The 22,555-nt window shown below is 37.2% G+C and overlaps 1 protein-coding gene across 1 annotated transcript in view; it reads right to left on the bottom strand.

Moving 5' to 3' along the window:
* COL14A1 (collagen type XIV alpha 1 chain) overlaps positions 1-22,555 on the bottom strand; it is a 274,304-nt gene that overhangs the window by 69,530 nt on the left and 182,219 nt on the right. The window contains exons 36-41 of the mRNA XM_044684203.1: positions 17,256-17,333; positions 13,896-13,982; positions 5,004-5,057; positions 2,533-2,628; positions 774-827; positions 182-235 (exon numbers count right to left, since the gene is read on the bottom strand). Coding sequence (XP_044540138.1) covers positions 182-235; positions 774-827; positions 2,533-2,628; positions 5,004-5,057; positions 13,896-13,982; positions 17,256-17,333 — 423 coding nt within the window. The remainder of the gene's footprint in view (positions 1-181; positions 236-773; positions 828-2,532; positions 2,629-5,003; positions 5,058-13,895; positions 13,983-17,255; positions 17,334-22,555) is intronic.

Genomic DNA, 22,555 nt, shown 5'->3' with positions numbered 1-22,555 from the left:
AAAGAGGCAGGAATGCTTCTCAGGTGGGGGAGGCACTTCAGCAAAACTGGAGTAAGCAAGATATGTGTATGGAAAATAATTTTTTTTTTTGCCTCTCGTAGACTTTTTCAAGGTGGAAAATGAAACAATAGCACGAAAGAAAAGCAACAACATTGCCACATACTATTGAATATTTTCTTACCCTCTGGCCTTGGGAACCATCACGTCCTGGTGAGCCAGTACTCCCTGGAATACCCTGAGAAGATTAAGGAAGAAAGAAAGAAAGAAAGAAAGAAAGAAAGAAAGAAAGAAAGAGAGAAAGAAAGAGAGAAAGAAAGAGAGAAAGAAAGAGAGAAAGAAAGAGAGAAAGAAAGAAAGAAAGAAAGAAAGGAAGGAAGGAAGAAAGAAAGAAAGAAAGAGAAAGAGAGAAAGAAAGAAAGAAACGTCAGACAAATAATGCCTCCATCATACTCCTACCTTGCTTCCCCCCCTGAAATACTTTGAAACCTCAAAAGAGATGTGAAGATGAGGCCTTTAGAACTTGGAATTGGTCACATAATTATGATTCCCAGAAAAGGAATGTCTCTCTCTATTCCCCCGACCCTGGTGCTTACAGTGAGGAACATCGATGTGACTCATGGGGAGAAAGAACTTAAGGTAAATTAATTTGAGTTAAGGCAACACTACATTGAAAATAGAAATTGCTCTTTCCAAGCCCATAATCCACTTCAAAAGTCCAAGAACTTCTTCTCCACAAGTCTATCATGCTGACAGCAAGGAATGAAAAAGAATACCTGTGGACCTGGAAAACCAAGATCTCCTTTCTCTCCTTTTTCACCTGGTGCTCCCTGAAAATGAGAAAACCACATGGAGTGAAACACACTCATCAATTCATTTACTGTTTTTTCCCATCAACCATTCTTCCTTAGTCAACATTAGGTCATATTCATACCAGTATGTACATGCTATATTAAATATTAAAATAAATGATCTCATTCCAACACAAACATAGAACTTTAAAGGTTTATATGTAGGAATAGTTTTGAGGGCATGGAGCAACAGATCCTCATTATAGCTAAAAGAAGAAAGTATACCAAGAATTTGGAAAAACTCACAGACATTAATACAACCAAAAAAGGGGATAGCGTAAGCATGGAAATATAGATGTAATACCCAGATCCGTGCTATGCTAAGTCTCCAGATTTCCAGAAGGGGATCTAAACAACTAAAATATTAACTACACTTTGGATATAATCATTTTGTCAAATATAGAATTTTTAAAATATATAATTTTTGTTTTTCCTGTTAGAAGTATATGAGAGTGCTACCTATAGAATTGCAACTGGAGTTGGAAGACTTGGGTTTGAGTGTAGCCTTGAATACTTTCTAGATGAACTGTCTACAAGGTACTTAATCTTTCTGTGTCTCAGTTTCCTTTTCTACAACATAGGAATTAAAATATGTAACTGCTGGGGTTGTTGTGAAGAAAACACTTTGTAAATTTTAACTTGCTTTAGAAATGTGAAAAATTATATAAGAATACAGAGTAAAGCAAACTGAGTATATAAATAGGAATGTATTAACTGTATATAGGAGAAGAGTACTTTCCATGGGAAGAATACTCCAAGAAGAAAAACCATAGCCAGAGCAATAGTGCCACCAGATTAAGACATCACTCAGTTGTGGCTACTTCTACCATAAAAGGAAATTATTGTTTCAAAATCAATAAATAGCAATAATTTTAAAAAACAATCTTAATTCAAATAAGGAATTACAAATTTTATTTCTCTGAGGCACGGGTTTGTGAATAAATAGAACTTGAATGAAAAAGAACCTGAATAAACAGAATTTTAATAAGTATAAAGTATATTTCAATATAATTGGCTTCACTTATATTTTTATCATTTTACGTATTTAAAAGAAGAACGCCAAAGGGGTTCATGACACAAACACAAGTTAAGAACTTCTGTTGAGGCAAGAAACACAGAGATTGTTAAGTGGACTCTAATGTGTTTCAATGTGACCTGAATCCATTCTGAGGAAACACAGTCAGATTTACAGAATTTGGAGTCCTTTGTTTAAATCCATTGGGAACAATAACCACTGGACAGATGTAGCCACTCAAGTAAAAATTCATTTTTATGCCAATGGAAATAGTCAAGAACCTTAAGTCCATATATGTATATTTTCTTTCACCATCAAAACAGCTAATTAAATAAAAAAATTTACATAGCATTTTCTATTTCTCATATCACTTTGTAGCCATTAGATTCTTCGTTTAACAGACAGGGTACATTAAGCAGATCTCCCTTGATTATACTTACACTGACAAAACTTCCCGTGCAAATTTTGTCTGGGTTGATCTATTGTTGTGTACTGTCTTATTATGCTCAAGAAATGGCCACAGGATGAGGACTGTAACATTTTATAAATTATTGCCAAATGTACTTCAATGGGGGTGACTTCATAAGTCATAGATTTCACCACTAATGATTGGCTAGAAATGTAAGCATAATCGGACATTACAGTAATGCTTATTCATATACAACTCACCGGCATGCCTTGAATGGAAAGTCCACTTGGTCCTTGAGGGCCAGGAGGACCCTGGGGTCCTGGAGAACCTGCTTCACCACGAGGACCATCTGGTCCCTGGAAGGGAGTAGAGGGAAGTCATTTAGGTGGTAAACCCTTTGATTTAAGATGGCTCTTGTTATAGCACTTAATAATTCAGATTTCAATTAGAATAAATGAGAAACTGATAGAGCAATAATTACTCCATTCATTCATGCTACAAATATTTATTAAGGTCTATCATGTGCAGGGTATTGGGGGAGAAAGGAGATGTTGGAAGGCAACAAGACATAAGCATAAATGACTATGACATCATAGGATCACAGATTTGGAAATGAACCTTAGAGGTCATATTCTGCCCTTTTCATAGGCCCAGAGTTGTCAAATGATTTGTCCAAGGTCATGCAGGAAGCAGGTATCAAAACTAAGATTTGAACTCAAGACTTCTGGATCCAAAGCTAGTATTTTTTTAATGAACTCTATAAGAATTCATTGTTCTTTGTAAGAACAGTATTACTCCATTATTGTATTGCTGTTCAATCATTTCAGTCATGTCCAACTCTTTATGATCCTATTGGGGTTTTCTTGGCAAAAATATGGGAGAAGGTTGCCATTTTCTTCTCCAGTTCATTTTACAGATGAGAAAACTGAGGCAAACAGGCTTAAATGACTTGCCCAGTGTCGCACAGCTAATGAGCTCCGATTTGAATTCAGGAATATAAGTCTTCCTGACTCCAAACTCAGTTCTCTGTCCACTGAGCCACCTAGTTGCCAATTGTTCTATCAAAGAAGCACAAAAATAGAATCCCATCTGAAGTTGAAGAGGGAAATTCATTAATGTATGGGGATATTATGGAGAAGAGAAAAAGGTGATATAATCAAAGGAACAGTGAATGTCCTTTGAATACAAGGATCTAGTTCTGACATCTATTCTCTTTGGGACCTTGGGCAAATCATTTCAAGTCTCTTGGATTCAGTTTCTTCACTTGTAAAATGGGAAGCAGAACTCATATGGAAGAATTTGAGCAAGGCTTTAAGTACTCTTCGATGTTACTTTGGGAAACAAAGATAAAATGACAGAGTCTCTCTTTTAGGACCTCGTATCCTTTATAGCAAAGGCATGGTAAAAAATAATCACATTTCAATCCTCCAATGTAAAAACTAAGATTTCAACAGTATGCTCATGTAAGAATCCTTCAACATGAAGAGCAGGGGGAAATTCATCATAATTAGAAAGAAGAGCTGGATACACTAAGGGAAAAAAAGAGACTGACAGGTGAGCTTGTAGCCTTATCTTCCATCCTGTGCAAGCACTGTTCTTCTCCATCTGCTTTCTAGAACCCCATTAGAATGTAAATTCTTTGAGGAAAGACCCTGCTTTGTTTGTTTATATTTGTATCCTTAGTACTTAGCACAGTGCCAGGCATATACTAAGGGCTTAATTAATGCTAGCAAAATCTATTTCCAGGGCAGCTGGGTAGCTCAGTGGATTGAGAGTCAGGCCTAGAGACAGGAGGTCCTAGGTTCAAATCCGGCCTCAGACTCTTCCCAGCTGTGTGACCCTGGGCAAGTCACTTGACCCCCATTGCCCATCCTTACCACTCTTCTGCCTTGGAGCCAATACACAGAAGTTAAGGGTTTAAAATAAAATAAAATAAAATAAATCTTTAAAAAAATCTATTTCTACATGTTTATATGTGTCTATATCATCTACTTGTCAATCACCCAGCAATCTATCATGTATCTGTCTGTCTGCACATCTATCCATCTATCTATCTATCTATCTATCTATCTATCTATCTATCTCCCTATCTATGTTTGTCTGTGTGTCTATGTATCTGTCTGGTCTAGGCAATGGGAGTTAAGTGGCTTGCCCAGGATCACACAACTAGGTAGTATCTGAGGCTAGATTTGAACCCAGGACTTTCAGCTGGTAGTTCTGGCTCTTAATCCATTGAGTCACCTAACTTCCCCCTAAAGTTTCATGCTCATGCCAGTCATGGCAAAGTCTGTTAGGAATCCAGGTCAAAGAGAGAAAGCATGCATCACATAAAGATGGTGTGGCCTTGGGGAGCCTCATTCTTCACTTGGAAAGCTTTCTTTTTCCTCAAATTATGAGTGGCTCTATAGAGTAAGAAGGAATGAAGCTCTATGAGTAAGGGTCTGGTCATAACAGTGATTCCCAAAGTGGGTGCTGCAGCGATCCAGGAAGGCGGTGATGGCCACAAGTGCATTTATTTTTCCTATTAATTGCTATTAAAATTTAAAAAATTAATTTCCAGGGGGCTAAGTAATATTTTTTCTGGAAAGGGGGTGGTAGGCCAAAAAAGTTTGGGAACCCCTGGTTCAAAGGCTCAGTTTTTATCATACCAATGGAGCTTTGAGTTGGGTAGAATAAATAGTACACACAAAAAAAATCTCTCCCGTAGTAATAACAAATAAACTCAAGTCACCTTTGGACCTTGGTCACCTCTCTGGCCCTTTGGTCCTCGGAGTCCTGGACCACCCTGGAAAACAAACATATGTTAAATATCAGTTCAAAATCCAACCTCAAAAAGCATGTTTCAGTTCTACTTCTTAATGATATGGAGGATCTCATTCCTCTTTTGCATAAATGCCAATATACAGCAATAACATTATAGTCTCATCACCATGCAAAAATGAATATCTGCACAGATCAGTCCTCTCCCACCCTGTAGATGATTTCACATTTTGAGTAGACCTTCCCTGCCAAAACTTTTTCAGGCTTTGGCAAATACCTTGAATGTGTTTGACAGTTACATAATATCCCCACTGTAAGTAGATAGATGTATATTTTTACTTTGATTTCTGATCTGAAACGCCATGCAATATAATCATGATTTGAAATTATTTAACTAAATTTTTAAAAGTATACACACACACACACACACACACACCCCAAAAGCCAGAAATTCTAGTTCTTTAATTTTTAAAATGAGTTTGAATTGTTATTGTTGTTCAGTTGTGCCTGACCCTTTATGAACCCATTTGAGGTTTTCTTCCCAAAGATTCAGGAGTGGTTTTCCATTTCCTTCTCTAACTCATTTTACACATGAGGAAACTGAGGCAAACAGATTTAAGTGGCTTGCCCAGGGTCACACAGCTAGGAAGTATTTGAGAACAGATTTGAACTCAGGAAGATGTCTTCCTGATTCTGGGGCCAGTCCTCTATTTATTGCTCCATCTAGCTGCCTTCAAGGTTGGATTAGATGATCTCCTAGGTCCCTTCCAACTTTAATTTTCTGGGGGGGATCAGGGAAGGCAATATATTTATTAGAGGTGTGGGATACAGTAACTAGTTAATAACAACTTCTGAAGAGGGATAAAGAATAAAATTTTGGACCTGACTATGAATAAAAATCATGATTATAATTAACAACAACAATATAATAACTGACATTTATAGAGTGCTCAAAGATTTGCAAAGTACTTTAAAAATATCCCATTTGATCCTCAAGTAACCTTGGAATATAGGTGTTATTATTAGTCTCTTTTTACAGATGAAGAAAGTAAGGGAGATAGAGGCTAAGTGACTTGCCCAGGAGCATGCAAGTAAGTATCAAAGGATTTGAACTCTGGTCTTCCTGACTCCAGGTCCAGTACTCTATCCACATACCACCTATCCAGAATTCAACCTGTAGAAGATTTTCTAAAATTTCATTATTTTATTCATTTTGAATATCCTAAAATTATTTAAAGCAAGTATCATTTTTGTGCCATTATTTTAAAAGTATAAAATTCTTTTAGGTTTTTTTAATATTCAAAAATATATATATACAATTGTTTTTCAAGATAAACAATGGACAATGAAGGGATAAAATTAGCAAAGATAGATTTCTTGGTGATTTGAAAGACATCATTATTTAAAAAGGATTCAATAGACATATTTCTTTAGGTGCTTTATGGTTATAATGTTAAAAAAAAAGACCCAAGACCTTCTTTCATGTTTTTACCAGCTAAGTGAAAAATGTCACTTGGAGGCATCCAGGTGGCACAGTATATAAAGCAGAAGGCTTGGAGTCAAGAAGACATGAATTCAAATCCAACTTCAGATACTAGCTGTGTGGCTTTGGACAAGTTACTTAACCTTATTTGCCTCAGTCATCTCATCTGTAAAAAGAACTAGAGAAGGAAATGACAAAACACTCCCGTATCTTTGCCAAGAGAACCTCAAATGGAGTCATAAAGAGTTGGACAAGACTGAAATGACTGAAAAACAACAACAAATAATGTCAGATTTGCTTATTGAATTTAACATTTTTTTCCCAAAAGTCATTAAGGATTTGGCAATATTAGTAATTCATTGGCTTTATTTCTCTTTCAATGAAGACTAAGAACATACCTATTCAATTAGCTTTAGCAATATGTGAAGTTGTTAACTGACATCAAGTTACATCTGTCTGGAATAGAGAGAGTGGTGGGAAGATACAGGATAATAACCCATCCCTCCCTCACTTGGATCTAGACAGGACAGAACTTCTCAGGAAAGAAGAGTCCCCAGAGAGTCATGAGGACTGAATTGAGGGAGCAGTTTTCTGTTTATTAAAGGGACAGGACTCCTTCGCTCCAAAAGTAACTGGTTTCCTTTAGAAAAGGAAAGGGACATCTCCACTGACTTTAAGAGATGGCAGGGCTTGGACTTTAAAAAGTGTAGGGTTGTTTCATTCCTCAAGAAGTCACAGCTGAGCAGGGCTACATTCCATAAAAAATAACAGTTGGAAGGAAGGATGTGTCCTGACTAGAGGGGAAGTTTATGGGATTCAAAAAATTGCTCTTCTAAAAAAAATAAAAATTTAAAATAAAAAAAGCAAGAAATTGCTCTTCTGAGACTGCTCCTTTCCATACCTATTGGGCAGGAAAGCAGGAGTTTGATTCCCTTCCAGCTCATTTTCTCTACCTGTTGGCTAGGAGAGAAAAAAAATTTGGATTCTGCTGTCTCTGTCCTGTCAGTTCTACTTGGAATGTGTATCTCTTTCAAGTGTAGAGTCAGTCACTTTTTAATTCTTCCTTCCTGCTCAGGAGGATGCCTGGCAAGCCTCACTATGGCTGGGGTTGATATCAACCAGTAATCCATTTCCAGTCTTCATTTTGGGTAGGGACCCAAGCATCCAACTTTCATTTTCTTCATGGCTTTACATCTGACTCTAGACCTTGTAGGATGTCTTAGTTGATGTCTCACTCTAATTTCCTTCAAGGGAAAGTTTTAGGGGATTTGCGGGGGGGGGGGTATCTAGGGCCTTCTCACATTGAAAGATCAACTGTTCTTTGGGATCTTCTTACTCTGTAAATGTCCATCTACCATATCATCACCCTTCCTCCATTGATGAGTGCTTCTTGGGACATCCATTCTGGGGAAAGGTCCAGGCTAATCAATCTTTATTCCTCTCCCAGTTCTAATTCTGACTTCCTAGACTTCTGAACACCATGCTCCCATAGATTGCTTCTCTGTCAAGTCTTTTTTTTAGCTCCCTTTTCAGCAGAAATATCTTCTGTCATCAGAATTATAAGTACCTTGAAGGCAGGTGCTTCCTGCTTATATTTGTATTTCCAGCACTTAGCATAGTGCCTGGCTAATAGTTTGTAGTTAATACATATTTGTTGCCTACCTGCCTTTCAAAAATAATTGTTTCTTATATGTTTAGAAGTATCATTAAGGATCTTGTTATCAAATGAGTTGTTTTTGATACACCTATATGTATTAAAGTAGGAATCTCTTCTGATGACCCACATGCTTCATGGTCACCACTTAATACCTCTCTCCTTAGAAAAAGAATTTGTCCTTATAAATAGTACTCAGTTTTCCACATATTCTACTTGTAAGTACAAAAGATCCTAGAAGTATTGGCCCCCATCAGACTTGGATCATTAGAATATTAATAGTCTTTACACTAAAATTTACACTCATTTGCCAGTGATATAGATCTTAAAGAGAGTTGGCTATTCATTCCTTCAAACATCCAAGACACTTCTTCCCCAATTAAATTTAGATAGTTTCTTCTGAAATGTTGCTACGGAATCTTTTTCTCTGAGTATGTCTAAAGGATGATGTCTGAAGATGGGTATTGTGTCTTTTCCAGCAACCATATACACTATCAACCAAGAATTAAGTTTCGTCAGTGAAAATGGATATTTTTTCACAAATTGTCCTACAAGAATTTGGGTGAGATTACTTTGAAAGGGAAAATGGCTTATGATATGATATGGAATAATGGAATATGATAGCTATCTTTGAGCATTTGAAGGGTTATCATATGAAAGAAAAGTTAATTTTTTAACTTGGCCCCAGAAGGCAAAACCAGGAACAACTGATAGAAGTTATAGAGAAGAAGGCTTACTGTAAAAGAAAAATCTTCTTGCCAATCAGAGCTATCTCAAAGTGATACTGGCTACCTTGGCAGATAGTGGGTTCCCATTCCCTGAATGTATTTAAGCAAAGGCTGCAAGAATACCTTCTAGGAATATTGGAAGAGGAATTCCTATGTAGGTATGAGTGGGATTAGATAATTCTGAGGTCTTTTCTAAGTCTGACATTGATTCTATGATTCCATTTCTCAAACTTTCTATAAGAAATTTGTCATTCCTTCTTTCCTTGGAATTTCATCTTTCCTTTCCTTACCCCTTTTTCATCTACTCTGATTTACTTCACCATCCATTGTCTCTACTAACTTCGAATGCTAGGGCATATTCAATGGTTATTTCTCAAAGTCTCTTATGCTACAAGTTATTTACACAATTCCCTTAAGAATGGAATAGAGAAATCAAATAAACTCAGAAGCATCTCACACAAGCCTCAGGAAAATCGGGATTAGTTCCCAAACCTGTCCAGTAAATCTTTACCAACTGTCTAACAACCCATGAGGGATAATAAATTACCCATTGCTTCTACCCATTTCAATTCTCAGTTATGCCCTCTGGGATCAGACAGAACAAGTTCAATTAATCTTCCACATGACCTCCTTGGGGCATAGTTTCTCTGTACGGTAAGTTGCTAGAACCACATGTGGCTTTCATGGAGTTCAAGGCTAAATCCATACATGTGGAAGGACGATTTTGGCCATGGGCGAAAAAATCTTAAAATAATCTGAAGAATGGAATGACCTTGTTATTTCTCTAACACGTTGAAGGGTGATTTAGAGTGAGGCACAGAATGAATTTCTATTTTCAATAGAAAATGATAAGTAAATGTGTGCTATAAAATATAGAGACAATTGGGTTGCATGCCTAATGTTGAAGAGATGCTCCTTTGTGCCAAACATAAAAAAAAAAAAAAGGATTTGCCAGGATCCATTCCAAGTAATTCCAGAAGGTTCTTTGTTTGTGAAAAAAACAGATATGCTGAACTTTAAAAAGTAGGAAAATTTATATGATTGGAGCCAACCTGGAATGAGCATCCATCCTGCAAGCCAACTGTCAGTCTGGGTTATCTACCGTGCAAATGTCTAACATGCCAGTCCTGCTTAGTGGAAAGTCAAATGTTAAATGACAAGTCTTGGAAAAAAGTTATCCTGTAAGATTTTGGTTTCCTCTACTTACTCATGGACACTGACCCCCTTTTCTTGTCCTGTTAGCCTCAACAGACTTATAGTGTACTGACAACAAACTATCGATGTCTTGTCCTTCTCAAAGAAACACACATATGCTTTGACAATTTGGCACAAGGGGAAAAATAATATCACTGGAAGGAGTTACAAAAAATCCTTTCAAGAAGGATGTGAACCCCTGATTCTAGTTTTTTTCTACATTTAGTTGTAGCTTCTCTTCTTTCCTCTCTTTGTAACAATATTTAAAGAGGAATAAAATAGGAAGATTCATGCCCACCAAAGGTCTTCACCACTTTTACAAAAAATGTGTCATAGAAAGTGTAAATAGAATAAGGATTCCTTGACCAGGCTAGATGGCATGGTGAATGTAGTGGTGGACCTGGTGTCAGGAAGACTTGAATTCAAATTTGTGACTCTGGCCAAGTCATTCAAGTTCTATATACCTTAGGTTGTTGTTTTGTTGTTTTCTGTCATATCTGACTCTTTGTGACCCCTTTTGGAGTTTTCTTGGCAAAGATATTGGAGTGATTTGCCATTTCCTTCTCCAAATTATTTTACAGATGGGGAGACTGAGGCCAACAGGATTAGGTGATTAACCCAGGGTCTAATATGCAACTAATATGTCTGAGTCTGGATTTTAACCCTTGTCTTCCTAAGTCCAGGCTCAGAGCTCTATCTATTTATACCACCACACTGACCATGCCTCACATTCTCTATATGTAAAATGAGGGGATTTGACCATTGGCCTAGAAGACCCCTTCCAACTCTAAATGGATGACACAAAAGATGTTGAAATTCTCCAGATGCTCCTGTTTGCAGATCATATTGTGGGGTAATCATGATGATTGCTTTAAACCTCAGAGTTTTACAGGGCTTTCCCAATGAGATCAAGGATTACTCAAAAGAGATAAGCCTAATAATATAATATGTAATAATATAAAATAAAATCAACAATTTTCAGTGTAAGAGATGATGACCAGCAGTTGTATAGCCATCCTCATTAAATATATTTTGGTCAGGCAACTAAGTGGGCAATAAGTTTAGCCCAGAACAAAAGAAAGAAAACTGGTTGGATTGTGTTTGTGAAATAGCATAGTGCTCTTAATGATTCCATAAGTAAACGACTTCATCCTTGACCCCTGGAGAACTTAGAGCTATCTTCATTCATAATATGAAGATAACTCCCTTCTCTTCTCTTCTCTTCTCTTCTCTTCTCTTCTCTTCTCTTCTCTTCTCTTCTCTTCTCTTCTCTTCTCTTCTCTTCTCTTCTCTTCTCTTCTCTTCTCTTCTCTTCTCTTCTCTTCTCTTCTCTTCTCTTCTCTTCTCTTCTCTTCTCTTCTCTTCTCTTCTCTCTCCCCTCCCTCCTCTTTTTCCTTTCTCTCCTCTCCTCTCTTTCTCCTCTTTCTCTCCTCTTTCTCTCTCTTTCTCCTCTCTTCTCTCTCTCTCATACATATATATTGACATATATTATATATATATATAGATATCTCAGCCGCTTCATAGAGTTATAAGGATCAAATGAAGTTATATACATAAAACCATAAAGAGGCAGCTATGGAGAATTGGTCTTAAACCCAAGGTTAAAAACTTGGGTTCATATCCTGCTTTTGAAACTTGTTGGCTGGGTGATCCTTGACAAGTCAATTAACCTCTCTTTGATCTAGACTAGCAGTATCAAACTTGGAAAGAAATAGGGGCCACCAATCCTTACATATGGATCTCTGCTGGCTTAGAAAACCAATATCTGTGTTCTATTGTATTTTTATTTATTTTGGTAACTCTTTCCCAAATACATTTTATTTTATTTTATTTTAAACCCTTGTACTTCGGTGTATTGTCTCATAGGTGGAAGATTGGTAAGGGTGGGTAATGGGGGTCAAGTGACTTGCCCAGGGTCATACAGCTGGGAAGTGGCTGAGGCCGGGTTTGAACCTAGGACCTCCCGTCTCTAGGCCTGACTCTCATTCCACTGAGCTACCCAGCTGCCCCCCAAATACATTTTAATCTGGTTCCCATACTCAAGAGTGCATTAGGCTGCCATGGCACCTCAGGCAGTAGATGTGACATATCTGCCCTAGGCGACTCTCTAAGGATATTGAGAAGATGCTGACCCACATTGGTAGAAGAGCTAGAAGTTACCAATAGCAATGAAATAGGTCTGGTCCCCATTCCCAAATTTGCGCATCAGTGTGTCAAAACATTAGCGCCTGATATAGGAGTTAAATCAATTTAATACAATTTAATAAAATTCTATATGAGTTTCATCAGCAATATTTTTAACATTTGCATTTCCAGAGTGCATCTCATCTAGTTTTTTATGCTCTCAGGCTGATCCTTGGCATAAAGACATATCTTTTTGAACACCGACATTCCCCAGGTGATACTACATGATTGAGAAACCTAGAATGCCACAGTCCCCAGTGAAACAAAGTCATGGGTGACCCAAAGGACAACAGTGGTAACAAGTCCTCTGTGGTGTGTTTCCAACGATGACCTCTCCACATAAGTTTGGCCAAGGTATAAGGGCTGGACCTGTGGTTTCATTGATCCTGAGGCTTCCTTGATGAAGAAAAGACCAGTACCTTTGCCTAGAGCACTATGATGTTAAGTGACTTGTCCAAGCTCACACAACCAGCCAGTATAGTGTCAGAAGTGGGTTTTCTGGAACATAGATCTTCCTGCCTCCAAGGTCAACTTTTTATCCATTTGATTGATTCCATTCTGCCTCTCATATGGCATAATTGATGCCACTAAAGAAATATATAATCAGAAAAAGAGGTGGGCTAGTCATATTGCAAGAGCAGTAGAAGGGCCATCCTGAAGCTACATAAAAACTAAACTATGTAAGATAATCTAGAGGATGGTCTTCAGTATTTTTGGTGGACCCTCTGTGGGGGATCCATAGGAAACATGGACAAGATATGTATGGGTAGAGGCAGCCAAGTGGCACAATGGTTAGAGAGCCAAGCCTGGAGGCAGGTTCAAATCTAACCTCAAACACTTCCTCGCTTTGTGATCCTGGGCAAGTCACTTAACCCCAATTGCTTAGTCTTTACCACTCTTCTGCCTTGGCACTAATACTTAACTAATGATTCTAAGGTAGAAAGTAAGGATTAAAGAGAAGAAGAAATGTATAGGTGGGGAAGGAACAAATGGGCTGCAATCAACCTCAGTTGAAAAAGTGCCCATAACAGGCAGGAGAGGAGCTCACAGATCCACTATAGCCCTAGAATATACTGTCATACCACAAGAAGAAGAAATCCTTATGTTTATAATAGCATTCCAATGTCAATTTAAAAAAAAACACAACAAAATGCACGACAATGTGATGAATTTTCTTTGCTCCCAACTAGAAAATAAATATCTCATTTAACATGCCTCAAACACCATCTTGGACATGTATAATTAGGTTTAGCACACGTTTGCAGGTATGATGTGAGTTAAAATATTCAATCAGAAAACAAGTCCTGGGAGGGTGGGCAGCTGAGTGGCTCAGTGGATTGAGAGACAGGAGGTCCTAGGTTCAAATTTGGCCTCAAATACTTCCCAGCTGTGTGACCCTGGGCAAGTCACTTAACCCCCTTGCCTAACTCTTACCACTCTTCTGCCTTAGAACCAATATACAGTATTGATTCTAAGATTGGAGGTAAGGATTTTATTTAAAATGATGATAATAAAAAAAGAAAAAAGAAAACAAGTCCTGGGGTTTAGAAAGAAATGGTTTCAAATGCAAATGGTATTTTTCTTCTATTTGAGGAAAACCAACATTTATTCAATACTTACAGGTGGGCCGGCAGGTCCTGATGCCCCTTTACTGATTTCAGAACAGGAGCAGGTATGTGGAAGAGCTGGGCAGTTTTCCTCATCTCTCTGTTAAAAAAGAAACAACCAAATATTCATAAATAGTAGTTTTTCCAACCTAGGGGAAACATTTTAAAATATTTTAAGTTGAAGATTTTCAATAAAAAGCAGAACATGATGTCTTTCTTTTTCTTTTCTTTGCAATCCCAGTGTTTATTGCAGTGCCTAGCACCTAGTAGGTGCTAAAAGTTTACTGACTAACTTTATTTTTTTTATTAAAAACAATCTCTAATCTTTTAAGCACCTTCTGCATGCTAGCCACAGTGCTAGTTGATAGAGATAGAAAAGCAAAAATTGGCACTGACTCTGCCTCCTAAAGGAAGTTACACTCCAATAGAGATTAGCATTGGAGAATTGATATAACTTGTACTGTTATTGTTCAGATACGTCCAATTCTCGGTCACTCCATTTAAGAGTTTTCTTGGCAAAAATACTGAAGTGGTTTGCCATTTCCTTCTCCAGCTCATTTTACAGATGAGGAAACTGAGGCACACAGGGTTATGTGATTGGCCTAGAGTAAGATAGCTAGTAAGTGTCTGAGGCTGAATTTCAACTTATAAAGATGCATCTTCCTGATTCTAAATCCAGTGCTTTATCCACTATGCTACTGATCTATATAAACCAGAAAAGCATAATATAGAATGTGATAGAGCAAAAGAGAACCAGGCAACCCTAGGGGAGGCAAATCACTTTTATTTGGGAGGGATCAGGGAAGACTTCCTGAATTAGTTGGTATCTGATGTGCACCTTGAAGGAAGAGAGGGTCTTCTAGGAACAGAAATGGAGGGTGGGTTGAAATCTATTGCTGATGGGAGGAGGATCATGACCAAAGAAAGAAGAGAGGATGAGAATAGAGGACAGAGAGGGTTATCCAGTTGCACAGGAATGTAGAATTATGTGAAGGGGAGTAATAAGATAAGCATGTACTGTGTAAGCATTGAAAGCTGGGGAGGCAGACAAAATTTAAAACAGTCTACTGGAGGGATTCAATTGGTAAAGAGATCATTAAATGCAAGATAATCTGCAGAGAGAATGAGTGCTAGAAACAAGAAGGACAGGACAAGTTTCATGTAGAAGGTGGTAACTGAGTAGAATCTTGATAAAAGTTCAGAATTCTAAGTCTTAGAGGCAAGGAATACTGACTATGAAAAGGTATAATGACATTTTATAGTTGCTTTTAGGGAAAAGTAAATTGGCTAGTGATAGCCAATAGTGACAGGGGATCTGGAGTCAGGAAAACTCATCATTTTGAGTTCAAATCCAGTCCCAGACACTTCCTAGCTGTTTGACCTTGGGCAAGTCATTTAACTCTGTTTGCCTCAGTTTCCTCAGCTATAAAATGAGGTGGAGAAGGAAATGGCAAATCACTCCAGTATCTTTTTCAGGAAAATCCCAGATGAGGTCACAATGAGTCATACCCAACTGAAAAATAACTGAACAACAAGGAGACCAATTGGGTTAAAGTATAGGATCCATTAAGGGGAATTATGTGGGGGGAGAGGGGAGGTCTGGAAAGGTAGCCTGTAGACACACTAGGAAGAGCTTTCAGTGGCAAGCAGAAGGCTGTCCTCAGTACAACAGGGAGCTATTACAGATTCATGATCTAGAAAGGTGGCATGGTGTGATCTGTGCTTTAAAAAGATTATTTCGGTGTCTGTTTTGAACATCAATTAGAGAGGACAGACACTGGAAATTGGGGCTATGTTAGCAGTCCAGTCAAGAAGTGATGGAGCTGTGAATTCAGAGGATTGCTGTGTGAATGGAGACAAGGAGCTGGAAATTAGAGCTGGGTGGAGGTAGAGCCAGTGCTGCTACAATTCATTTTTCAAAAAGGTGAATTTGTTCCAGTGTGATGGGAACATTTTAAGCAGGACACAAATTTCATGTTTGCTTTTGTTCAATTTCTTCCATAAGAAATATGTAGAATACACCACCTCATGGTAACTCACAAGGTTTAGCTTTCTGATGGCCACTTCCACAAGCAAATCAAGTATTTTCAAGGTTAAGTGCCATATTAATGTTATATTTTCTGGTATAGTAGGAGCTGTGGGCAAAGGAAAGGTGGTCTGTACCACCTCCACTACTCCTCCCTTCCTTACCCCAAGGCTGGGCTACTCAACTGACTCATGCAGCCCATGGGCATAAGCCAAATGGCAGCTCGTGGCCACTGACACAGATTCTATGCATTCCTTACCCATTTAACAGGTTAAAAACTCTGCTACCATTTTAATTAATTAGGTTCCTTTCTTTTTTTAATGTATCACAAATAGGTTTTTTAGTATTGTACTCCAGCCCTATTCTTCCAATGAGCCCTAATTTCAGATAAGTCAGTGCTTTTAGGGAACAGAAATGTCACCTTAGAGCAGAACTGACTTTAATTGACAATAAATTGGATACTGGACAGTAAAAGAAAATGAAGATTTCAGGATAATTCCCAGGTTGTGCTCCTTGATGCTTAGAAGGACAATAGTGTCCTCAAAGAATCATGATGTTTTCCATTATGTTGCTTCTAAAGGATTAAGCATGAATCTGTTCACTTAGTGCATTAACCACTGGAAGCCATGTATATGTATGTGTGAATGTGCAAATATATATATGTACACACACACACACACACACATATATATATATATATATATATATATCCCTTTTCACCAATATTTGATAGTAATGATGGTAAAGACCATCTTAGCCATGTACTGTAGGTAGACAGAGTTAATCCAGAATACAGGGCAGAAAGGCAAGATTTAATTTAGGAAATTGCATGGTGCTTTTAAAGATCCCATGAGCAAATCACATTATTTGGCAGAGCCTTGGTTTTTTCATGGATAATATGGATTTAATACTGCCTCATAGACTTTTCTAGTACTCCATGAGCAACCAGGGATTCCACCTCAAGTTAAATTTTGATTTGGTAAATTGCACCAAAGTGCCCTGCTAGGGCTAGAGGTATTAGGGCAGAGGAAGAAGATTCAATGCTGGCAGAAAAATTTGAACAGAAATCCATTAGAAGCTATTCACACTACTCCCAGAAACTAATGACATCCCAAGCCCATTTCTGACTTCTTTGTATCTTTGACTAAGCCAGCTACCCAATTCTTATGACAGTTCTGCCCAAACAATAAATAATTTGCATGTAAATCCACTGTGTGCATAGAAAAGCAAAGGCTATGTCACCTAGGGAATAAACATTATCTTAAGAGTAATTTAAATATGAATTCTGATATGAATTTTAAAATGAATTCTGATATATATAGTAGATAATAGAAGTAGAATTCTTACCAGTCCTGGGAGTTCACAGCATTTGTCTCTACTGGCCCACGATGTAGAACAAACAATGTCAAACATTTGTAGCTGGAACTGGGATTACCAAATTATAAAACAAAACAAAACAAAAAAACATAATCACAAACATTATTTGGGAAGGGAAATTTGATAACACAACTACTTTTACATTATGTCATACACTTGTAACTTGAAAGTGGACAAAAATCTAAAAATAAATTTGGTAAATCAGTATTTCCCCAAATGTTTTCTCTATTACATGAAAATGAGAACATTTTTGTACTTGGATTAATTTCTACTATAAAATGACTAATATAAACATTAAATAAAATATATGCATCAAAATCTAATTACATATGCCCAATATTTGAATATATTGCTTCAAAATTTTCCCCATACTTTAATCTCTCCCACAGTCACAGAAATATTTCATCTTTCCAGATTAATTGAACTGGTATTTAAAGATTCCTATAGCAGCTAGGTGGTGCAATGAATAGTGCTGGGCCTGGAGTCAGGAAGACTAGAGTTCAAATCCAGCCTTGAACATTTACTACCCAAAGAGGGGGCATAACAGCTTTGCAGGCTTTGCTGCAGAGTTCTTCTGTCAGTTGATAAAAGGGTTTTAGAATCTTGGGAAAAAGTCTGTTGGCCCTGGGAACTCGTGGAGAGGATCAGGGTCAATCTGAGCTCCTTCTTTGGATTGAAACCTTGGCCTATATTCTGCATCTTTTCCTTTAAAAATTGTTAGTTTAGCTAATTCCTTTGAATCTCCCTAGCCTTCCTTATTCCCATCTTCATTTTCCCTACCTGAATGTCTGAGAAGTTTTGAAAGAAGAGTAGATCTGAGTGTTAGTTTCAAATCTTGATCGTTTAGTCAAATACTGCTTACCCTTGTTACAAACTTATTTATTGAATCACTGTATCCAAATTTCCTACCCCTTTTGGCTACAAATCCTTCTCGGGGCTGAGTAGGCATCTCCCTACTCGGTCCCACATTCCTGTCTCTCTCCCCCACCTGAAGCTTTCTCTAGGCGGCTATTAGGGCTACCTTGTATCCTCTACCAGTTCCAATCAACCTAGAAAACAATAAACCCCATTGGTCTTTGGCTACTTCATTAGTTGATTAATAAGAGAGGGAGGAGGAGAGAGAGGAACAGCGTTCTCTCTGGGTTCTGAGGAATTGAAGTGTCCATTTTGGAGGAAATGCAATCTCAATACTTCCTCTGAACTATTCCTTTGAAACCTGAGAAACTGACTAGCAGCCCTCTAGTCAGTTTCAAGCCGTTCTTGGCTGGCTCTAACCTGGCTCTGTAAAAGTGTCCCTTTTACTTGAAGGGCTCAGTCTGTTTCCCTTCAGTGTTTTGTCTCTAACCTGGGTCCCAGTCTGTGTTTCCCTGCCTTTGTTGCCTGCTTTAGATTAACTCATCCTCTCCCTTGCAACTCTTGGTACCTCAGAGTTTATATTTCCTAAACTCAGACATTCCCTTACTTCTCCTACCACCTCAATTTATCACCTCTACCATTATACCTTCCTTATTCACTTTACTGCCTTAGGGATTCACAAACCCCTATCCACAGTGCCTATCCTCTATTCCAACCATACCTCTGCCTTAATTTCCCTACTACCTATAGCCTAATCCCCTTATTACCTCCCTGCAATATTCCCTTATTACACCATGTGGCCTTGGGAAAGTCACTTAACCCCATTTATAAAGCCTTGGTTTTCTCATCTGTAAAATGATCTGGAAAAGGAAATGGCAAACTACTCCAGTATCTTTGCCAAGAAAATCCCAAATGGGCTCAAGTTGAGATGTACACAACTGAACAACAATAACAAGAAATTGACTTGGAAATCTAGTTCTGAGAAAAATAAATCAAAGGCTCACCTATCAGGACCTGGGGCAGACTTCAGAGAAGGAAGACGAAAAGAAGGAGGAGGAGGAGGAAAAGAAGGAGGAGGAGGAAGAGGAAGAGGAGGAGGAAGAGGAGGAAGAAGAAAATATTTTTAAGCACAATAATTTTAAAAAGCCTATTGTTCCTGATTATTAATATAAACAAAGAAAATGAAGACTATATGGAATAGAAATGGATATTTTAATGAAATTTGAGTAAAACTGTCCCATGTCTTTTTCTCACAATGGAATCTTTAAGTCCTAGGACTTAAGAGTCACTGCAAAGCCAAGAACTGTATCAAAATGGAAGAAGTTTTAAGAAAATCCTCATCATGATGGTGCAGAAATAGATCGTTCTTTTATTTCTAGTTACCTCTCATTTTAATCTGTTAAAGAGCCTTGTTGAGAAAACTCCTGGCAACATAACAGATTGTAACTCTGAAATCTCAGCTTTGTTAATCCCCAAACCTGCAGCCTCAATTTTCTTTTTCAAGGAACTAAGTCTTTTGGTTAAAGATGCAATACTGAAACTCTGGATTAGCCTAAGGATGGATGCTGCTTTGTCTGGGTCCCACTAGAAGACAGCATCAGATGCACTCTATTAAGAATGTGAAAGCTTCCTGCACCAAGAGGTTGGGTTTTTTATCTTGGTATGGAGCCTTCACTGGGAAAAAGGATTTAATTAATATCAAGCTTTTGCTTCAAAAAGAATCCATTCAATAATTCTAAAACATATCATTCTTTCTTGAGAAAGTTTTTTTAATAAAAAAATTATACCACCCAGCTATCTTGAATGATAAAATATTTACCAGTAGTTCAAATGTGTCAGTGGGGGAAAACACACAGTAGATAAGAATGTTTGGAGAACTAAAGAATTATCTGCTGGTTCACCATCTCACTTGCTTGATTATATTCTTGTGTGTCCTTAATGAAATCAATCCTGTTATTTAAAAATCCCACGTGGGCTATCTTTTCTGATTTAAATTGGATGAAATGAACAACGCTTCCTTTGTATACACTTCATATTTTTTTGGTGGTGTCTGCAATCTTAGCATTTTAGTCCTCAGAATTCACTCAGAGATTTTTCTCCCATACTTAAGTGTATACTCCTGATTATCCATCAAACAATGGTCTAACTTCCTTTTTTTTCAAAGAAAGTGAACATATATGTATGTATATTTGCAGACACTCCTAGGTGAGGCATGGATAGGTTGTGATCTGTTCCCTGGAGGGAATACTCAGATTTTTGAGACTACAGATCCCCTGGAGAATGGAAATGTTAGAATATATACAAATATTCCTATATCAGAGCATGAACTAGGCAGGTCTGCACTCCATTCCAACATTTTGGCACTTGCACTAAGGGGAAGGAATGAGTCAATGGCAATGTTCATCTAGGCACTACTACTTATGCAACCTACTATCTAAGGCTACTTATGATATATACATACACACATATGTATTTATGTCTGTATTCCAATATCCCATGAGATTTGTGATCTCATTAATAGGAAAACACATAACAAACACACATACGCATATGCACATGCATCTTCTTGGTAGTTATTATCAATTACTAAGAGAAATGATCAGGTAAAATGCCTTCATTTTAGAAATAAACCCCATTTCACATACTGCTTTTTAAATTTTAACCTATTAAAATATAGAGGTTGGTATCAATGATTTTAAATTTTTTTAATTTTAAATTTTAAATTTTTTAAAAATTTATTTAAAAATAAAGATTTTAAAGAATCCTCCCAGCTCTGAATTCTTTATTATTGGACTTTGACTCAAAAGATAATAGCAATGTTATGTTAAATGAACAAGAATATAAATAATCAATAAATCAATAAAAATTACCTGTAGACACTGGGAAAAGTTCAACATATTCTTATAAGCTGAGTCACTGTGCTTTGTGAACGAATTTCAGAAGATCAAGTTTCTATTCTTAAATCATGCTACATGAGGTTTTAATGTTTTTCAGGTAAGTGTTGTCTCATTCCTTATGTTTCCCTTTTCTATCCTCTAAAATTTCCCTATCATGGAATAATTAAGCTTAAAATTTGCTATCAAACTTCTATAAAGGATCTGCTTTTTAAACAAGTGCATCACTGATATTGTCTATTTAAGATAATCAGACATTAATGAACATTTTTCTAGATCATTTGATTTTAATGAAAATAACAAAGGTTCTGAATGAGTAGATTAAAATTTGATATGAATTATAAATTTAAAGTCAATTGTGACTGTTTCTTAGGAGTGACTAGAATGTTCATTTGTATAGAGATTGGGGGTGGGGATTTTTAAAAATCACAAAATCAGAGTTGTTAACTGTCATCAAAACCATATTTTGATAACTTCAAACTTCAATTTTTGACTTTTAATTTAGGTAATTAAAAATTGCTTACAAGGAAGCTAGGTGGTGCGGTGGATAGAGTGCCACCAAGCCTGGAGTTGGGAGGACGGGATTCAAATCTGACCCAAGACACTGCCTAGTTGTAAGACCCTGGGCAAGTCACTTAATATCCAATTTGCTTAGCCCTTGCCCTTCTTTCTTGGAGCTATTACTTAGACAGAAAGTGAGAGTTTTTTAAAAAATCACTTACTCTAGGTTTGGGGACAAATAGGGTACCTACTCATATAAGAATTCAAATAGGATCTAGGCTAGAGTATTTGTAATCTGGGCTAGGTGATAAAAAATGAGGTCCTAATTTAGGATTTACTATTGATTCACTATAGGTAGCTATTCAATGGAGAGTGCTTGGTCTGGAGTCAGAAAGATCTGAGTTCAGATTGAGCCTCAGACATGAGCTACACAACTGTGCAAGTCCCTTAACTTCTGTTTGGCTTCATCTACTGAAGAAATGGCAAACCAATCTTTGCCAAGAGAACCCCATGGATATGATCCATAGGGTCAGGAAGATTTGGACATGATTGAACAGCAATTAACTCACCAAAGGTCTTTGTACAAAACAATTTATTTCTCTACATTTATGTTTATTCATATATGTTAAAGGAATACCACTTATACCCAATTAATGGTGTTAGTGAGAGGATAAAAGCATATAATGTAAAATGAAAATGCATTATAAACTAGAAAGTATATATAGAAATATTATTATCATAATTATTAATAAGTATTTTATCATATAGTGTCAATCTATTTCATGTAAATAACTTATCTTGTCCAACAGGATTTTAAGTTATTGTGGACCAGAAATTATATTAAACTCTTAGCTCTAGCAAGATTGGGACTCATTTTCTTTTTCCTTTCCTTCTCTTTCCTTTCCTTCTCTTTCCTTTCCTTCTTTTCCCTTTCCTTTCCTTTCCTTCTCTTTCCTTTCCTTTTCTTCCCTTCCTTTTCCTTCCTTTCCTTTTCCTTTCTTTTCCTCTCCTCTCCTCTCC

Source organism: Gracilinanus agilis, chromosome 1 (genome assembly GCF_016433145.1).
Source record: "Gracilinanus agilis isolate LMUSP501 chromosome 1, AgileGrace, whole genome shotgun sequence".
Taxonomy (NCBI): domain Eukaryota; kingdom Metazoa; phylum Chordata; class Mammalia; order Didelphimorphia; family Didelphidae; genus Gracilinanus; species Gracilinanus agilis.
Note: the sequence above shows the minus strand (reverse complement) of the source record. Positions and strands in the feature narration are given on the sequence as shown.